At 43.0% G+C, this 19,332-nt stretch overlaps 1 protein-coding gene and 1 long non-coding RNA gene across 4 annotated transcripts; one reads left to right on the forward strand and one right to left on the reverse strand.

Moving 5' to 3' along the window:
* Nucleotides 1-468: 468 nt before the first annotated feature.
* DEGS1 (delta 4-desaturase, sphingolipid 1) lies at nucleotides 469-19,213 on the reverse strand. Of its 3 annotated transcripts, none has more exons than XM_081000272.1 (3): nucleotides 19,009-19,213; nucleotides 14,779-15,521; nucleotides 469-1,568 (listed from the first exon to the last, which is right to left on the reverse strand). In XM_081000272.1, the coding sequence occupies exons 1-3, from the start codon at nucleotides 19,088-19,090 to the stop codon at nucleotides 1,422-1,424; spliced, it is 972 nt and encodes a 323-aa protein (XP_080856398.1). In that variant the 5' UTR covers nucleotides 19,091-19,213; the 3' UTR covers nucleotides 469-1,421. The 3 variants fall into 3 exon arrangements, with proteins under 3 accessions (XP_080856398.1, XP_080856396.1, XP_080856397.1); XM_081000270.1 differs by lacking the exons at nucleotides 14,779-15,521; nucleotides 19,009-19,213 and adding exons at nucleotides 2,971-3,713; nucleotides 7,251-7,419; XM_081000271.1 differs by lacking the exon at nucleotides 469-1,568 and adding an exon at nucleotides 13,089-13,405 and having other exon boundaries at nucleotides 19,009-19,211.
* On the forward strand, nucleotides 698-13,320 carry LOC308474221. The gene is made up of 2 exons (XR_013984572.1): nucleotides 698-810; nucleotides 12,543-13,320. It is a non-coding gene; the product is annotated as an uncharacterized lncRNA (long non-coding RNA).
* Nucleotides 19,214-19,332: the final 119 nt, after the last annotated feature.

A 19,332-nucleotide genomic window follows, 5' to 3' on the forward strand; every position in this document is an offset into this window, starting at 1 on the left:
AAAAGGCAATTATTCCATTCCAGTTCCATAGAAACAGTATGCCATATGGTCCTGTTTTGATGGATAGTTTTCAGCTTGTGCAACACGAGGATGTGGTTAACCTGCTTCCTTGATTGAGATCAGCTAACAGAGGACCATATTTAAAATTTGAATGGGTCTTCTCTTGCCATTTTAAATTGCCTTATTTTAAAATAATCTCATGAGCCTCTCAATACTCTGCTAACCAAAAGCAAGCATGGACAGTAGCCTAAAATACTGGTTTATCTTTTAATTTTTGACAGCACATCTTGCTAATCTAGTTTCTGTTTGAAGGTGTGATCTTAAAGTAGAAGGATGTGGACTTAAGGTCTCCTTTCCCACATTCATTGAGAAACCTTATTGACACTAGGGCTTTATTAGCAATTATTCAAGAGCAGATTTACAAAACAATACCAAAAAGACTGCCGCATTAAAGTCTTGGGGCCAAAATGAATTGTGATGCCTACTTTATTATTTCAACCTTGATCTCAAGAACATTGCACACATTTGTTAAGTAAACTTCATTAATAACATCTTTATTCAAGTGTCCAAGAATGGTTTTTGAACAACAACTTTATTGTATTCCTTTGTAGGAGGTATTTAACATTCAAACAGTCAATGTTCTATACCTTTTATAAACTTGCTACCTTCTGTCAACAACTGACACTCCAGCTCTTGCCCCAGCTAAGAGAGCACAAGATGGTTACCGGGACACATGTAGGCTCTACTATTCTGTTTCTAAACTTCAGGAGATCTAGTCTGTTTCCAAAGAAGCATCTGTTTGATGGCAGGGCATAGCTCTTATGTACAGATGCATAAAAAGGGGAATGCAGATCTGTTTTCTGGGAAATGGGCCTGCTGCAGGAGATCAGATCCATGGTAATCGTATCCATGTGTTTTGAAATTACAGAAACACTAGCCTTATTCACTGGGTACATACTTTACAGCAACAGTTGTAAATCCATCAATTAGGTTAGCACTTGGATTGGCCAAGACATAACTCAATCTAGGAGGAGTTGTAGCCAGCCATTTTGGTCAACTACTACACTAATTAAAACAATTCTGGCGTATTAAAAGAAGTTAATTTGGAAGGTTTGTCATCAAAAGCTAGTGTCTTGGGCAGCAAGTGTAAAAAACTGAACAAGTACATATACTGCATGTAAGATAAAATGCTTACAAGAACAAACCAATGTTCAAGTCAACAGCTACTAAAACACATCATGAAACATAGTTATATGGCAAAAGAACATGAGAATGTTTAGTTCTAGAGATCCTGTTCTAGATTGCACTCATGTATTCATAGTTCAAACCAGGTTCAAATACAAAGCAAATTCATCTTGATCAAACAAAACCTTCTATCAGCTACTAGGCTGTCTTTGGTGTTTATGGAAGTGGGGCTTTTTTCACTCCAGTATCACTTCACCTTTTAAATGCCTTTTCACTCGCGAATAGGGGCTAATAGTGTCATCCATCACAAAGTCATAAAGCACTTTTGCCCAGGAGTTATACTGTGGCAGATGATCGTAGTATTCAGAGGCCATTTTCTTCAGCTATAATAAAAGAAAGAAAGAAATTAAAGTTTGTCAGCAGAATATTAAATAGCCAGTGTTGTGGTGAGTAATCTCATCTCAGAATTAGGAACTAATTGTATGCATGTCTACGCACAGAACTACACCATCTGCTCCCTTATATCCTGGCCTATCACTGAAATCTTCGATGCTTACCCATGGCTCAGATGCACAGCCCCTATTATTAGCCATGCATTTAGTGTAGTGGGCCCAAGCCTGGGAATTACACCCCAACTGAGATTATTGTTCCATTTTCTGTGGATTGTTTTTAATTGCACTGTTTAGAAATGCAAATACTTAAGCGGTATATAAGTGTTTTAAAGTAAAATAAACACATTATTTTGAATTGTAAAATGATTATTCTTCTTGAACTTTAAAAGGTCTAAATTAGGGATTGGAATCCTGTGGCCTTCAGGATGTTACTGCAACTTCCATCATCCCTAATCATTGGCCATGCTTGCTGAGGCAGATATGAATTGCACTCCAACATCTAGGGGACATATCACCTGTATTGGGAAATCTGCCGGTCATACAAGTAAATGTCCAGCATTCACTCAGTATGCAACTTCCTAATCAGACAACAGGCACACAAAGGATGCTGCCTCTGAGGAGGAACAGGGCACTGACAGCCACTAACCCTGTTTTCTAGAAACAATGGCTTAGGTCCCAAGGTAAGCTCATGGGATGCAGATTTTTTACCCACTCCTCCACACACCCTAAAAGCCTCTTCAGGTCTGAGCACAATCTAGAACAGGATCTCTGGAACATTGTCATACTCCGCTGGCATAGCTAGTTAATGTTTTATAATGTGTTTTAGAAGCTGTTCACTTGCACATTGGTCAGGAATGCCTCTTGAACAATGTGGAATGGAAAACACTCTCTACAGAAATGAAGCAATGCTAATTGGTATGTGCATGAGCTACAATTGCTACCTTTTTAATGTCTGATGTTTTAGTATGTTTTTCTACAGGGTGAGTCCTTTAAAAGAGGCCCCGTGGATACAGAGCGCACATGTTCCACGGGGCCTCTTTTAAAAGACTCACCCTGTATATACTATAAGCCGCCCAGAGTGGCTGGGGAAACCCAGCCAGATGGGTAGGGTATAAATAACAGTAGATCCCTAAAGCTTCACAAGGATGAAGCTCTATTGAATTGAAGGCAACTTTCTTGCAGAAGTCTACAAAAAACAATGGCAACCCAGGACTGAATTGTGGCAATTAGCAAGGAAAACAACTAGTTGACCCCACATAGGAGCAAATTTAAAATTTGCAGACATAGAGTGTAGTCTTAATATATATCCCCACCTACATCAGCAAATAACGGCACAGAAATAGAATAATATCAATCCAGCAAAGTAGCTAGTTGGACACTATAATGTACTCACCAGTGGAAGATTTTTCCCAGGAACATTAGGGAAGTCATGGTGTTCATTATGGTAGCCAACATTGAACGTAAGCTTATTAAGCGGACCGTAGTAGGAATATGTTTCATGTCCTTTTAAAAACATGTAATGTTCAGCTATGAAGTGTCCTGAAATAGGGTGCAAGCCTAAACCAAGCAGAGCTCCTGTTATCAGGTAGACAAGTGATTTTACTCCAAAGACATAGTATACCATAACATCAAAGAGAAATTGAATTGACAAATTCATTATTTCAAGTTGAGAGATTGGTTTGGGATTAATAAAAAGAGGCCGAATAACAAAGAGGAAGTGCTGAAAAATAACCCAAAGGAACTTTCGAAAACGAGTACAGAAAAACCATCCTTCAATGGGAAGAGGAATGTCCACATCAATTCCTTCACCGCCAAGATAACGATGGTGATCCATGTGATATCTCTTGAAGGATACAGAGTATGGGATGCCAAAGACGAGATTGGCAAACATTCCAAGCCATCGGTTCCACAGAGGTTTACAATTGCCAAAGGCACTGTTGTGGGCAATCTCATGAATAGCCAGAGTCATAGAATGATCAAGACAACTGCCAAACACATATGACCAAAATATAACCCATTTCCACTCCAAATCTTTAACTAGGTAAAGAGCAACTAGCTGTGCAAGCACCATCAGTGTAACTATCCAGATCAAGTTGTAGTCTGGTTTCATCAAAGTTTTTATTTCTGGGTGTTTACCTGTTGGGAGAAAAAGAGAGATAAAGTTTCAAATAACTGCTGTCAATAGACAATGCTCTTTGAAGATCATGCCACAATCTTTTGGATTCTACTTTCTATACAAGCCTATATATATGTTAAAAGTTTGAATACATACAGGATGCTTTAGTACAACTCTGCAGTCCAATGTAAAAACCACATAAATGAAGTACAGGCACAACAACAGCATCAATGCCATAATGGTTCAGGCTAAGTTAGGGGATGGAATCAGCCTTAGTTGCCCTGACAGAGGTCCGTATTTGGAAGATAGACAAGGGGACTGCAACCCTGTTGATCTTGCAGTGACTTTTGATACGATTGTTTGATACGATGTTGTTCTCTTGGATCATCTTGATGAGCTGGGGCACAATTCCACATTGGTTCCACTCACAACAGAGCAGGATTCAGAGAATGGCATTAGGAGATTATAGGTGTGTCCGCCACAAGCCGTTGTGTCACAGGACAACTTTTGTCCCCAGTACTATTTAAGATCTACATTAAGCTATTGGGAGTGGTCATTAAGAGTATGCTGATGACATGCAGTTCTATTTCTCAGTTGCAACCAAATCAGAAGAGGTTTTGATATTTCTGGACGGTGGTGGGCTGAGTAACAAACCAACTGAAATTGAATTTGTGGGTGAGTTCCTTCCAGGTATGGGATCTTGAGAAATTACCAATTCTGGAGAGAATTGCACACCCTCTGAGAGAAGAGGTAGATAGTTTGGGATGTTCTTAGATTCATCTGTCAGTGGAGACTCAGGTAGCCTCCATGACACGAAGAAGTTACACTAATTATGCCCTTTCCTGGAAAAGGACAGCTTGATCACCACTCATAACTGGATTACAGTCACATGATCTGTGTGAGGCTCTTTTTAGACAGATCCAGAAGGCAGTAAATACGCAGTCAGTTTAAAATATAGTTTTGGGACTGTAACCAAGATGCGACTTATTGGAGGAACTGAACATGGGAGAAAGGGTTAATTTCCTTCATGGGCATAAATCACCTCATAAGCCAAGATGTGCATGGTCAGACAAGCCAGTTGCTATGGCTATGGCAATGGCAATGGCGTAGCGCTGTCTAAATAAATGATTAAGGCATGTAAGCTTATTAGTCATGAGTCTGTGAGTCAGAGTCTGTGTTATGACTTAAATGGCTGGAGCAGCAGAAATACTTCTTACTTGTATCTGCAAAGCCTGCAAACTGTATGTATAGATCAATATCCAGAACTGTATTACTGAGGCCTTATCATTTGTAGCAGTGAACTGTTTTGGGCCTTATGCTGCCAGTGGTGACTGGAACAGTGTGTGGGCAATTTCCACTAACATGACTTTGTGATAAAATTATTTACTCCTGTCCATTGAGATTTTAATAATTCAGATCAAGAGTAGTAGCACTGAAATCCATGCTATCTATTCCCATGATTTCACTAAGCTTCATTTCCAGCAAGTTGCCTTTGACTAAGAACATGAACAAATATGGCATCAGATATGCAGACTTCTCACAGACCTAACTTTTACATGAAAGTCAGCATGGTTGACTAAGCAGACACAGAAAACCGTGCCGATCCCAAGGTGATCTGCTTTAATATAGTTTGAGGTCATTCAATTCTTAACTTTTCTCTGGGCAGATTCAATTAAGCTGTTGCAGTAGTGTGAGCCAGTAACAAGTCCTACTAATGCTATAAGGCTCTCCTCCCTCTCCTACCCATTTGCCTCCCCCAAATTGGCTCTGGGGGTCAGAAGAACCACAGGAGGAAGAAAGGGGAGACAGCACATTTTGCTTGCCTGATGGAACTAACAGAACAATCTCCTTAGTGCTACTCTGAATTCCGCCCATGGGGGGGATCCAAATTTCATGAAGAATAGACCCATTGAAATTAATGGACCTTAGTCATGTTCGTTAATAGGTCCACTCTTAGTAAAAAGTAGTTGACTACCACCCTATGTCTAGCAAGAAGTATACTGTGATGCAGGTAACCTAGAGATTCTCTATGCAGTGCTAGAAAAATAAAATCAAGATGCTGGATAGAATAAACCGAGTTTGTATACTCAGTTGCTTATTGGGTTTGTACATCAGGTTTCTGAATTTATTTCAAGACAGATAAAATGGAAAAAAAAACATGTGTAATTGGGAATGGCAATTGTCAGCATAAAACTTGATCTTTGTCTCCTACGGTTGCTTCTCAGCAGCCACAAGGACTAGAAGCATGCTGTTAACTAAAAGCTCAGGGCCACTCTTCTAGCACCTGCTCACTATGAGCATCAAACGTCTTAGCATGTGAAAAAAAGATGCCTCTAGGATCAACTTGAAAGCTGAGCTTCCAAATACAGCTACAGGGTTTCCCCACACTTCCACTTCACCAAGAAACTGGTGGTGGCTGGGCAACTTCAACCACTCAGCCAATTTCTGTCACTCATAAGATAAAATGACACCTTGCATTGCAGGGGCTTGGGCTAGATTATCCTTGGCGACCCCTTCTAACTCTCCAATCCTATGAGTCTATGATACTACACCTGTGGCAGCTTGTTGGCACACCATTTTGAAGTGTGCCCAACACACCAGCCTACACCCATCCCTCGCTTCAGAGAGATCCTACTGGAAAGCTAGTTGCTGACCAAGGAACTAAGAGCCATAGGAGCCAACTCCTAGGGGCTAAGAGGTCATTTTGCCCTCACCCCAATAAAATATTTGAGAGTCTGTCCCCCCAAGTTGACAACAAACCCTAACTATTGGATTCTTTTGCTCCATCTTTCTGTGCCTGCCAAATAGCCGTGTCATGCTTATGATATTTTATTCTCTTGTTAATTATGCTGTTTTAAATGTAAATTTTATATTTGACTTCACTTAGCAATGGTTGGTTTTTTTGAAATGTTTTTTGTTAACTTAGTTTGTGTTAAATATGTATTCTGTAGTTGACCTCCTTTGTAATGTTTTATTTTGAAATCTTTAAGATAATATTTTAGTTTTCCGTTAATTATGTTGCTTTGGCTGTATACTCTATATTTGACTCTATATTTGACTTTCCTCAGATTGTTTTATTGATGTTTTAATCAAACCGCTTCGAGATTTTTCTTATTTTTTATATTTTCTTAAAAATATAAAACGATATAGATATGAAATAGAAGAAGAAGTTGTTGATGGGCACTGCCATTCAAATAGTGTGTCCTATGCATAGCTGTCAACTTTTTCCTTTTCTTGCGAGGAATCCTATTCGGAATAAGGGAATTCCCCTTAAAAAAAGGGAAACGTTGACAGCTATGGCCCTATGTGGGCGGGCCTCTCCCCCCCCCACACAAAAAAAAATATTTTATTCAAGTTGGCACTCTTACTAAGAGCCCCGCCGTATGACACAGTAAAAGCAGGGAGGGGATGTTACTTCAGCCATTTTGTCCAGGGTACACTGGCAGAGCTTATGGTCGGAGAGAGAAGGGGACTCGAGAGCGCCTTCGCCAGCCGAGGCATCGTGTGGGGCGAGACCCCCAAAGGGGAGCGGGGAGGGCCTGAAGGCGCGCGCTTACTCAGGATCTCCTTGCGCCGGTCCGCGTGCGGCTGGTCCGTATAAACCCACTCGAAATCCTCTCGAGCCACAGCGTTGCCCATGGCTCTTTCCTCGCCGGCGGCGCCGTTTCCACACACTCGCGCCCGCCGCTGCTCGCCAGGTAGGGGAGGATGGTTTCCCGCCCACCGACCCCACGTCCCAAAAACCATTGGCTACAAGCAACGGTGACGCCACAGAAGCCCATTAGCGGCCCTGCCTGGAGGCAATGGGAGTTTTAAGATGTACCCGCTTCTTGCCCTCGTCGCCTTGCCTATCATTTTTCTGCCTCCCCGGCAAAAAATGTTGGGGTGGCTTCATTTCGAAAGAGTTGACATTTTTGAGCTGCATAATATTAGGTGTCTTTTCTTACAGTTTTTATTATTTTTTACAGTTTTATATTCAAAACAAAACACCATTATCCCACAAAGCATATATGAATCCAAATCCCCCACCTCCTCCCTTCCGTGACTATTAGGTGTCTTTTCAATTATTAGGTGTTAAATTACGTTAGCAGTATTCACAATTTTTTTAAAAAAAATTATTAAGAATTTCAACATAACATTTTATCAAAAATACATCATCCTCATTTCCCCATTTTCCCCCTCCCCCTCCCCCAAAAAAGAAAACCCCCTCTCCCACCCCCCCAGACTTCCCTCAGCTCCCCTCTCTGGTTTCTCAGCAAATGTTATTCTCTGCATATTATAAAGTTGTAAAAATCCTTAATTAATCTATCAATATGTTACCAATAAAAAATTTGTGTATGTTTATTCAAAACCTGCCACGGAGTCCAGTTCATTTTGTTGTTTCTTTAAGTACTTTGTAAAAGGTTCCCATACTTCTTTAAAATCACAGTTGTCCTTATCATGTAATTTGTGTGTCAATTTCGCCAATTCCACTTAGTCCATCAGTTTCTCTTGCCACAATTCTTTAGTCGGGATTTCCTCATTCTTCCATCCTTGTGCTAATAGACTCTTGCCGTTGTCGCATACATAAATATATTTTTGAATTTCCTTGGCAGGTCTTTTCCTACAATCCCTAACAAAAATCCTTCAGGTTTTTTTTACAAATGTTAATTGGAACATTTTCTTCAGCTCGTTGTATATCATTTCCCAAATTTTTTTAATCTTACTACAGTCCCACCACATAGGGTAAAAAGGCCCTTCTTTTTCCTTGCATTTCCAGCATATATTTGAAGCAGTTTTATACATCCTTCCTATCTGCACTGGTGTTATATACCATCTATACATCATTTTCATATAATTTTCTTTCAGCAAATAACAATCTGTAAATTTTAAATCGGTTTTCCACAACCTTTCCCAGTCTTCCAACATAATAGTATGACCTATATCTTGTGCCCAGCAGTATTCACAATTATGCCATACCATGAATTGTCATTAACATGATACTGTACAAATTGTAATTAGTAATATTATTTTTTAATGGCGACGTAGGGTTGAAGAAGCACAGAGAGAGGGTGCTGGTTCAGTCAGAAAAGTGGGAGCACATGACAAGAGGCCTGGCTGAGTTTCAGAGGCACCACAGTTCAAGAAGGACACTGACAAACTGGAACGTGTCCAGAGGAGGGCAACCAAAATGGTCAAAGGCCTGGAAACGATGCCTTATGAGGAACGGCTAAGGGAGCTGGGCATGTTTAGCCTGGAGAAGAGGAGGTTAAGGGGTGATATGATAGCCATGTTCAAATATATAAAAGGATGTCACATAGAGGAGGGAGAAAGGTTGTTTTCTGCTGCTCCAGAGAAGCGGACATGGAGCAATAGATCCAAACTACAAGAAAGAAGATTCCACCTAAACATTAGGAAGAACTTCCTGACAGTAAGAGCTGTTCGACAGTGGAATTTGCTGCCAAGGAGTGTGGTGGAGTTTCCTTCTTTGGAGGTCTTTAAGCAGAGGCTTGACAACCATATGTCAGGAGTGCTCTAATGGTGTTTCCTGCTTGGCAGGGGGTTGGACTCAATGGCCCTTGTGGTCTCTTCCAACTCTATGATTCTATGATTCTATGAAGGAAGCAGTGGTGTGCCCGCTCTTAAAGAAAACTTCACTAGATCCCTTAGACCTATCCAATTACCGCCCAGTTTCAAATCTTCCATATCTGGGTAAGGGTGATTGAGAGAGCGGTTGCTGAACAGCTTGGTAGGTTTCCAGAGGAAACATCGGCTTTAGATCCATTTCAGCCTGGGTTCCATCCTGGTTTCGGGACTGAGACAGCTCTGGTTGCCCTAACAGATGATCTCCGTAGACAACTGGATCAAGGCGGGTCAGGACTGCTGATCCTTTTAGATTTGTCAGCAGCCTTTGACATGGTCGATCATGATCTTCTGGACCACCGCCTCGCCAATGTGGGGATACAGGGCATAGCCCGTAAATGGCTGTGCTCTTTTATCTCTGGTCGGGGACAGAGGGTGGCACTAGGGAGGGAGATGTTGTCGCGCCACTCCTTGGTGTGTGGAGTGCCGCAGGGCGCAATCCTCTCCCCGATGCTTTTTAACATCTTTATGCACCCCCTTGCCCAGATCGTCCGGAGCTTTGGGCTGGGCTGTCACCAATATGCTGATGACACTCAGCTCTATCTGCTGACGGATGGCCACACCGACTCAGCCCCGGACACACTGACCAGATGCTTGGAAGCTGTGGCTGGATGGTTTCATGGGAGCCGATTGAAACTAAATCCTTCGAAGACAGAGATCCTATGGCTGGGTCGGGATGGCATGGGGATGAGGGACCAACTCCCTTCTCTTGCGGGGACCCAATTAGTGCCATTGCCTTCCGTTTAGAGTTTGGGCGTAATCCTTGACGCCTCCCTTTCCATGGAGGCGCAGGTTACAGCAACAGCCAAGGCGACATTTTTCCACCTTCGCCGCATCAAGCAGTTGGCCCCTTACCTTTCCCGCCCCAACCTGGCCACAGTGATCCATGCAACGGTCACCTCCAGGCTTGACTACTGTAATTCGCTCTACGCGGGGCTGCCCTTGAAGCTGTCCCAGAAACTCCAGCGGGTGCAGAATGCTGCAGCGAGGCTCCTCACGGGGTTTCTGCCATGGGAGCATATTCACCCAGTGTTTTTCCAGCTGCACTGGCTCCCGGTGGAGTACAGGGTCAGATTTAAGGTGCTGGTTTTGACCTTTAAAGCCCTTCACAGCCTAGGACCCTCGTACCTACGGGACTGCCTCTCCCGGTATGCCCCACGGAGAGCCTCAAGGTCCATAAATAGCAACACCCTAGTGGTCCCGAGCCCTAAGGAAGTTAGATTAGCTTCAACCAGAGCCAGGGCCTTTTCAACACTGGCTCCGGCCTGGTGGAACGCTGTGCCTCATGAGACCAAGGCCCTGCAGGATCTGATTTCTTTCCGCAGGGCCTGTAAGACAGAGTTGTTCCGCCTGGCCTTTGGCTTGGAGCCAATTTGATTCCCTCCCCCCTTTTTCTTTTTTCTTTTTCCTTTCTCCTCCTGCGATGAGGCTACATTTTAATATTTTAATGTTTCAATATTTTAATGTTGTATTTTAATCTTGTTTTTAAGTTGTATTCATTCAACTTGTTTTTATTATTGCTTGTTAGCCGCCCTGAGCCCGGCCTTGGCTGGGGAAGGCAGGGTATAAATAAAAATTGTTGTTGTTGTTATACTAACTCATAGAGCATGGGATTAATCTGAACAAGATTAACCTGTATTCTTAATGCAGGGTGGCAAATATGATGTAACAGGCATTGCTGAAACTAGGTGGAATGAGACTCATGGGGAGGACCCAAGCAAATTGTTTCAAGTCCAACTTTATATAGTAAACCGCCCTGTGGATGGGTAATATTGTTGTTGTTGCTGCTGTTATTAACTAATTAAATTTATATAACAGCAACTGACTGGTCAGGTTGACTTTTGATACCAGGAAAAGTCCTAGAACAGATAATTAAGCAGTTGGTCTGTGGGCACTTAGAAAAGGATGCTGTGGTTATTAAGCGCCAGCATGCGTTTCTCTAAAACAAGTCACATGTGCAGATTGTATCCAGGCATACTGTTGAAATTCAGTTTCTGCTTGAAATACATCACAAGCTCCAACTTCCTCTTTAATCCAGACGACTTTCAACTGCTGCTGCAGATGAGGAACGGCCAGTTGCAACTGCAGCTTGTAGTACAATCTGGAAGGTACAGCATTATGTTTCTCTGGTAGGCCACAAGAGTAGGCGCTTGATGAAGTTGATAGTTGGGAAAACAGGAGTCCCATTAGATCAGTGGGTTGACATCTGTTAACTGCTTTAGATTTCCATTGTACATTATGACTGAAACAACTGTTCTCACATTAACAGCAGAAGAGGCAGTAACCTAGTTTAGACTGTACCTCTTTAGACTCCAGATGAGGATTCATATTATTCCAACAAAAGCAAGAGTAACATTCTGGCCTGGATCTCTCTCTCTGCCATTCTAGTTTTCTATGTGTAGGAATCTGGGGGCTGGGGGAGCAGCGAGGAGCTCGTTTGCAGTCTGAAGCACAAATGAGCCACAGGTTTACTGGCTTGCTTCCTTTTTCTGGGAAATGTGCCAAACTAAAGAGAAATAGTGACAACTAAAGGGAAAATAGCTGTTTCCTCTGTGGGGATAATTTTGAAGAAGCTTGCATGTTTGCTTTAAAAAATTGCACGTTCCTAACCTTGCAGGTTTTACAAGTATGACTAAAACAAAGGGAGGCTAGGTAATCTTGGGTGAAAGCTGAAGCAAGACTCAAACCAAGCCCCCGCAAAATCTGTACTTTAATCCACCAGTAATGAATGACCTTGACAATGAAAAGATCCTCACTGCAGTGCACCAAATTTATTGCTGCAAGGATCTGTAGGTGTAAGGCATTAATTACGTTGCATAAATGTGCTGCCTATATCATTGACATAGCTTTAAAAACATTGCATAATCACGAGAAAATCCTCTACTTCCCAGAGATAAGGAAGCAGATAGAATTTGCTTTCCTCAAGAACATTCCACACATTTGTTAAACTTCAGTAATATCATCTTTATTCAAGTGCCCAAGAGTTTGGTTTTTTTTAAAAAAAAAAACAGCTTTCATATACTCCTTTGTAGGAGGTACTTGCATTCTCAGTCAATGTTTTATACCTTTTATAAACTTGCTACCTGCTGTCAACAACCAACACTCCAGCTCTTGCCCAGCTAAGAGAGCACAAGATGGTTACCACAACACACGTAGGCTCTACTATTCTGTTTCTAAACTTCAGGAGATCAAACTGATGCTTCTTTGCAAACAGACTAGAAGGCAAGGCATAGCTCTTTTGTACAGATGCAGAAAAGAAGGAATGCAGAGCTATACTCAAGGAAATGGGCCTGCTGCAGGAAATGATAATTTACCTTAATGAAATATAGGGCATAGGCAGCCAAAAGTTGGTATTCATATACCTGTCTATTTTGAAGCTACATGAACACTAGCATGATTTAATGGATATATACTTTATAGCAGCAATTGTAAATCCATCAGTTAGGTTAGCACTTGGATTGGCCAAGACATACCTCAATTTAGAAGGAGTTGCAGCCAGCCATTTTTTCCAGCATCTACACTAACTAAAACAATTCTGCAATTTAATTTGGAAATTAATGTTTTGTCAGCAAAACATTGAAGAGCCAAAGTTGTGGCAGCAAGTACAAAATAACCAAGATACACCACTGGTACATGAATGGCCTGAAGAACAATCCAATGTTCGAGTGAGTAGCAACTGAAACACGTTATGTAACATTAATACTAGCATTGTGCATACAGCAAGTTATAGTTTAAACTTTAATTATACAAAATAAAGCAAATAGCTTGGAATGTTCTATTTCCAGCAATATTTAATTCAGAGATCTTGTTCTAGATTGTAATCCATATATATTCATAGTCCAGACTAGGTTAAGATACAAAGCAAATACATCCTGATCAAACGAAAACTTTGTACCAGCTTCCATGAGTCTATGTCCTTGGAGGCGGCAGAGGAATGTTTTTTTCACTCCAATTTCACTTCACCTTTTAAATGCCTTTTCATGCGTGAATAAGGGCTGATAGTGTCATCCATCACAAAATCATAAAGCACTTTTGCCCAGGAGTTATACTGTGGCAGATGATCATAGTATTCAGGGGCCATTTTCTTCAGCTGCAATTAAAAAAACCCAATGTTATTTAGAAAAAAGTTTTGGCAGCTGGACATTAAATAGCCAGTTTTAGAAGCAGTAACCCCACCTCATTTTAACATACCAAGCACATGAGTCTACCCACAGAACTACACTGCCTGATCCCTTATATCCTTGCTTGACCTCTGCAATCTTTGGAGAAGTCCCTGTTGGAGGTCCCTTGTAGCTCAGATGTACAACTAGTAACTACTGGAGCCATGAATTCAGCATGATGGGTGCAAAGCTGTGGAACTCCATGCCAACTGAGATTAGTCAGGTAGTCTTTCCTGCTGAACTGCCAGCCCACAACCAAGACTTCCTTGTTCCTTCACACATTTACTGTAGTATTAGGTTTTATGATACCTTGTATTCTTTCATTGCCCCATTTTCTATGGCTTGTTTTTATGTACACCACTTAGGAACATAAATGATATATCAACATAAATTAGATAAAAACAATATTGTGAATTTAAAATAAACATTCCTCTTCAACTTTAAAAGATCTAAAGCAGGGATTGGGAGCCTTCCAGATGTTACTACAACTTCCAGTGGCCTTCCAGATGTTACTACAGTTCCCATCATCCCTAGTCACTGGTCATGCCTGCAGAGGCAGAATGGAAATTGCAACCTCACAAATGCAGGGGGCCAGCAGTTTTCCACTCTTGAGCCAATCACTTGACAGTGCTTTTTATCCCTAAAGCACAACAAAGACAAACAACTCTCTACTGAAAATGACTAATATACCCAAAATAGGAGGGGTTTAAAAAAAAAACTTTAAAAAAACCTGCACAGACAGAATGCAGCTTTAGTGCGCTGGTCATACATGCAATATCCAACATTCATTCACTGCATAACTTGCTAGTCGGATAGCAGGTACAAAAAGTATCTTTCCTTTGAAGAGGATCAGGTTAAACAAACACTAAGGCCATTTTGTAGAAGTAACAGGTTATGTTTCAAGGTCAGCTTTGGGGCTGTGCAAAGGAGTCAACATTAATAATCTATCCAGCTGTGTCTGAGCTTTAAGCATTAGAAGCAACGACCACATTTCTGCAGCTAAACAACCTCTGTAAATGTATTAGTAGCTGAATATATATCATTGGTCTGAAGTAATATGATATTCTAGTTGACATAAGGTATTGTGTTTAGCCTATTGCTGTGATTCTAAATACTGGTCTGAAAATATGCTTTGGATCAAGATAAACCACTTTAATCAACATTTACAGCCTTAATATATTTGCCAACCTACATCAGCAAATCACCACACTGTGGTGGAATACCAGCAATCCATTCATTTAAAATGGAGTTGCTTAACTCCAGGAAAGTAACTAGTTGTAAATGGACACTATAATGTACTCACCAGTGGAAGGTTTTTTCCAGGAACATTAGGGAAGTCATGGTGTTCATTATGGTAGCCAACGTTGAACGTAAGTTTATTAAGCGGACCGTAGTAGGAATATGTTTCATATCCCTTTAAAAACATGTAATGTTCGGCTATGAAGTGTCCTGAAATAGGGTGCAAGCCTAGCCCAAGCAGAGCTGCTGTTATCAGGTAGACAAGTGATTTTACTCCAAAGACATAGTATACAATAACATCAAAGAGAAATTGAATTGACAAATTCATTATTTCAAGTCGAGAGATTGGTTTGGGATTAATAAAAAGAGGCCGAATAGCATAGAATATGGGCTGGAGAATAATCCAAAAGAATTTTCGAAAACGGGTACAGAAAAACCATCCTTCAATGGGAAGAGGAATGTCCACATCAACTCCTTCACCGCCAAGATAACGATGGTGATCCATGTGATATCTCTTGAAGGATACAGAGTATGGGATGCCAAGTGCAAGATTGGCAAACATTCCAAGCCATCGGTTCCACAGAGGTTTACAATTGCCAAAGGCACTGTTGTGGGCAATCTCATGAATAGCCAAAGTCATGGAATGATCAAGACAACTGCCAAACACATATGACCAAAATATAACCCATTTCCACTCCAAATCTTTAACTAGATAAAGAGCAACTAGCTGTGCAAGCACCATCAGTGTAGCTATCCAGATCAAGTTGTAGTCTGGTTTCATCAAAGTTTTTATTTCTGGATGTTTACCTGTTAGGGGAAAAAGAGAAAGTTTCAATAACTGCTGTCAATAGACAAATACTCTTTGAAGATCATACCACAATTGAGTCTTATAATTGGATTCTATACATGTTAAAGTTTGAATACATACAGGATGCTTTAGTACAACTCTGCAGTCTACTGTAAAAACCACATGAATGAAGTACAGGCACAACAACAGCATCACTGCCATAATGGTTCAGGCCTAGTTTGGGGATGGAATCAGCCTTAGTTGCCCTGACAGAGGAGATGGACAGGGGGAGTGCAACCCTGTTGATCTCTCAGTGGCTTTTGATACAATTGACCATGTTGTACTCTTGGATCATCTTGATGAGCTGGGGCACAATTCCACATTGGCTCCACTCATTACAGAGCACGATTCAGAGAATGGCATTAGGCGATTATATGTGTGTCCACCACAAGCAGTTGTGTCAGTATTTTGTCCCCAATACTATTTAGTATCTACATGAAGTTATTGGGAGTGGACTTCATGAGTATGTTGAAGTCATCAGTTGCTGTGGCAGGAGTCAGGTCAACAACTCCCACTAGCATAGGAAGGCTTTTCTCTCCTCCCTCCAAACTGGGGGAGCTCCTGATTCAGGAGAGCCCACAGAACAACACACAGAGGGAGGAGTAGGGAGATTGTTTCATCATGCAAGCAAAAAAGAGGCTTACACTAACAAGAGCAATCTCCTCAGCACCAACTTAAATTCCACACTCTAGGTGGCACTCAAACTAAGTTTCCTGAATAGTAGACCCATTGAAGTTGATGGACCTAGCTTAGTTGTGTTCATTAATTTTGATAGGTCCACTGTGGGTAACATGTAGTTGAAGCCACCCTCTGTGTCTAACAGAGGGTCTTCAAGTGATACAAGCAACCCAGAGGCTCTCTATTCTGCACAAGAAAAAAAATATTGATTCTGTAGAAGACGAATTCACATAGCAGAACTGGATGATCCAAAGTGGCTTTTATGGCAGCCCTCAGCAACATTTTACTCTCTCCCCACCCCACCCCCACTTTCCCAAAACAAGGTAAGCAAGGTGCAGGGCTTTGGGAAGGAGACATAAGGGCTCTTGCAGGGTCCTTGAGCCCTCCTGTCCCACCTCCTTTCCAAAGCCTAGTTAGCACTTTTTAACCTTTTGGAAAGAGGTAGGTGGGCTCTTATAGGGACATTTGTCATAGGGACGCGGAAGGCGCTGTGGGTTAAACCACAGAGCCTAGGACTTTGAATCCCCGCGACAGGGTGAGCTCCCATTGCTCGGTTTCTGCTCCTGCCCACCTAGCAGTTCGAAAGCACGTCAAAGTGCAAGTAGATAAATAGGTACCGCTCCAGCGGGAAGGTAAACGGCGTTTCCGTGCGCTGCTCTGGTTCACCAGAAGCGGCTTAGTCATGCTGGCCACATGACCCGGAAGCTGTACGCCGGCTCCCTCGGCCAATAAAGCGAGATGAGCGCTGCAACCCCAGAGTCGGCCACGACTGGACCTAATGGTCAGGGGTCCCTTTACCCTTTACCTAGGTGGGCTCTAGGACCCTGCCAGAGCCTTGTACCTCCTTCCCAAAGCCCAGTGCCTCCCTTAGCCAGCTTTGGGAAGGTAGTGTGAGGATACCCCTGCAAACCAAGGCAGTGAACAGCCCACTGGTTCCATGTCAAAGTACTCCTTCTTGGTATGAAAAATTGGACTGCCCTGCTACTAAAATAAGTTGAAGTTTATATTTGCATATACAGTTGCATAATAGGTTTGTACACCAGGAGTCTGATTTTTTTTCGAGACAAAGGAAATAGAAAGAGACATGTGTACTTGTGAATGGCATTTTTAGTGTATAATTTGATCGTTGTCTCCTACTGATGCTTCTCAGGAACCAAAAAGGCTAGAAGCATGCTGTTTAATAATGCTCAGGGCCACCCCAGTCTCCTACCTTCTCATTTGCTAACCAAGAGTATCAAACACCTTGGCATGTGAAAGAAACCTCTACGATCAACCTAAAACCTGTGCTTCCAAATACAGCAACACGGTCTACCTCACTTTCCCTCCACCAAGAAACTGAGATGGTTGAGCAACTTCACTCACTTGGCTAAATCCAGCTACAGAATGCCAGTGGCAAAAGTAAAGTGACCCCTCTTGCAACCTGTTGGCAGACCATTTTAAATTGTGCCTGCAAACCAGACTACAGCCATCCATTCCTTCATAGAGAGACAGCCTACTGAAAAGCTAGTAGCTGACCAAGGAATTAAACCCACACTCTATTATACAGTAAAAGAAGATGTTGTCCTTTCCACACCCTTCAGCGTGGGGGTATATTTTAGTCATTTTGTCCAGGGTACACTTGGAGCACATCACTGAGGGCAGCACTAACAGCAGGGTATGAAGAACAACTTCTCCCTTTCTTTTATCTTCTCTCACAACCCACAGAATGTTTGGACGTTCCAAGTTACTACCACATTTGCCATGGCAATATCTAGTCCTACACATCAAAAGTCCACCTTAGAATGTTCCCTGGAAACAGGAAACAGATGAGAATTCCAAAAGTAAGAATCAAGGATGGAGAGACTGGGAGTGTCCTCTGCCGGTAGGAAATTTGAAAACCACCATCATCAGCATTTATTCCGATTTATATACAGTGGTACCTCGGGTTAAGTACTTAATTCGTTCCGGAGCTCCGTTCTTAACCTGAAACTGTTCTTAACCTGAAGCACCACTTTAGCTAATGGGGCCTCCTGCTGCCGCTGCACCGCCGCTGCACGATTTCTGTTCTCATCCTGAAGCAAAGTTCTTAACCTGAGGTACTATTTCTGGGTTAGCGGAGTCTGTAACCTGAAGCGTATGTAATCCGAGGCACCACTGTACCTCTTTTTATCTAAAGATCCCATCAGACTTCATGTTGGCAAAAGCACTGCACCCTGCGAAAACCATTTCAAAGCCTGTTTGGCTGCCACCAAGCACCAGCTGGGCATGGCGAAGTCCTCAGTTAACCAAGGTCGCTTTGAACCACCTCCCCGCATATTATGCGCAGGCAGATTTCGAAATTGAAAAGAGAAAAAGCGGCGTGCGGGGGCACAAGGGAAAGGAAAGCAGCAACGTGCTGTAGCGGGTGGCCGGCCCCAGGCCTTCGGATGTGACGCACTGCGTCTCTCCAGATGTTGGCAGCTCGCCCCCCTCCAACCCTGGGAACTCCTCTCCCCATCACCCAAGACCCAAAGGAGGGAGCGCCGTCGGCCGGGTGGGGAATTCCGCCGAGAAAGCGAAAGTCGGGGCTTCCTCCGCCGAAGACAAGAGGCGTCGGTGCGGGGCGCCAAGGGCGGGGGCCGGGAGCAAGACCGGGGGGCGTCTGCCTGCCACGCCCGGCCTCCTCGGGAGTCAAGGAACGGGCAGGAGGAGGACTCGAGCGCCTCCGCCCAAAAAAGGCATCGCAGCGAAAAAGGGAGGAGAGAGGAAGACGAGACCAAAAGGGGAGCGGCGGCGAAAGTGCGCACTTACTTAGGATCTCCTTGCGCCGGTCCGCGTGCGGCTGGTCCGTATAAACCCACTCGAAATCCTCCCGAGCCACGGTGTTCCCCATGGCTCTCCCGCGGACCCAGCCCCGTCGCCTCTCCTCGGCCTGCTACGTCCGACCCCTCCAGACGCCTCTGCCAGCAACCCGCTGCTCGGTCGAGGCGGCGGCGGCTGCCTAGAAGAAGAGAAGGAGGAGGAGCTCCCGCCCCTCCCGCCCCTCCCGCCGGTACCAGGTCCCCCTTAGCACAAGCTCATTGGCTGCCGTGGGCGGCGACGTCAGGGAAGCAGATTAGCAGCCGCGTCTGGAGG

This window comes from Podarcis pityusensis, assembly GCF_964106645.2.
Source record: "Podarcis pityusensis genome assembly, chromosome: 3".
NCBI classification, from domain to species: domain Eukaryota; kingdom Metazoa; phylum Chordata; class Lepidosauria; order Squamata; family Lacertidae; genus Podarcis; species Podarcis pityusensis.

Excerpts from the sequence above, each read along its gene's own strand:
- DEGS1 (XM_081000272.1), bottom strand. The coding sequence starts at position 19,090 with ATGGGGAACACCGTGGCTCGGGAGGATTTCGAGTGGGTTTATACGGAC. Across the intron at positions 15,522-19,008 it reads CCGGCGCAAGGAGATCCTAA|GTAAACATCCAGAAATAAAA; the intron begins GTAAGTGCGCAC and ends TTCCCCTAACAG. Across the intron at positions 1,569-14,778 it reads CTGGAAAAAACCTTCCACTG|CTGAAGAAAATGGCCTCTGA; the intron begins GTGAGTACATTA and ends CTTTTATTATAG.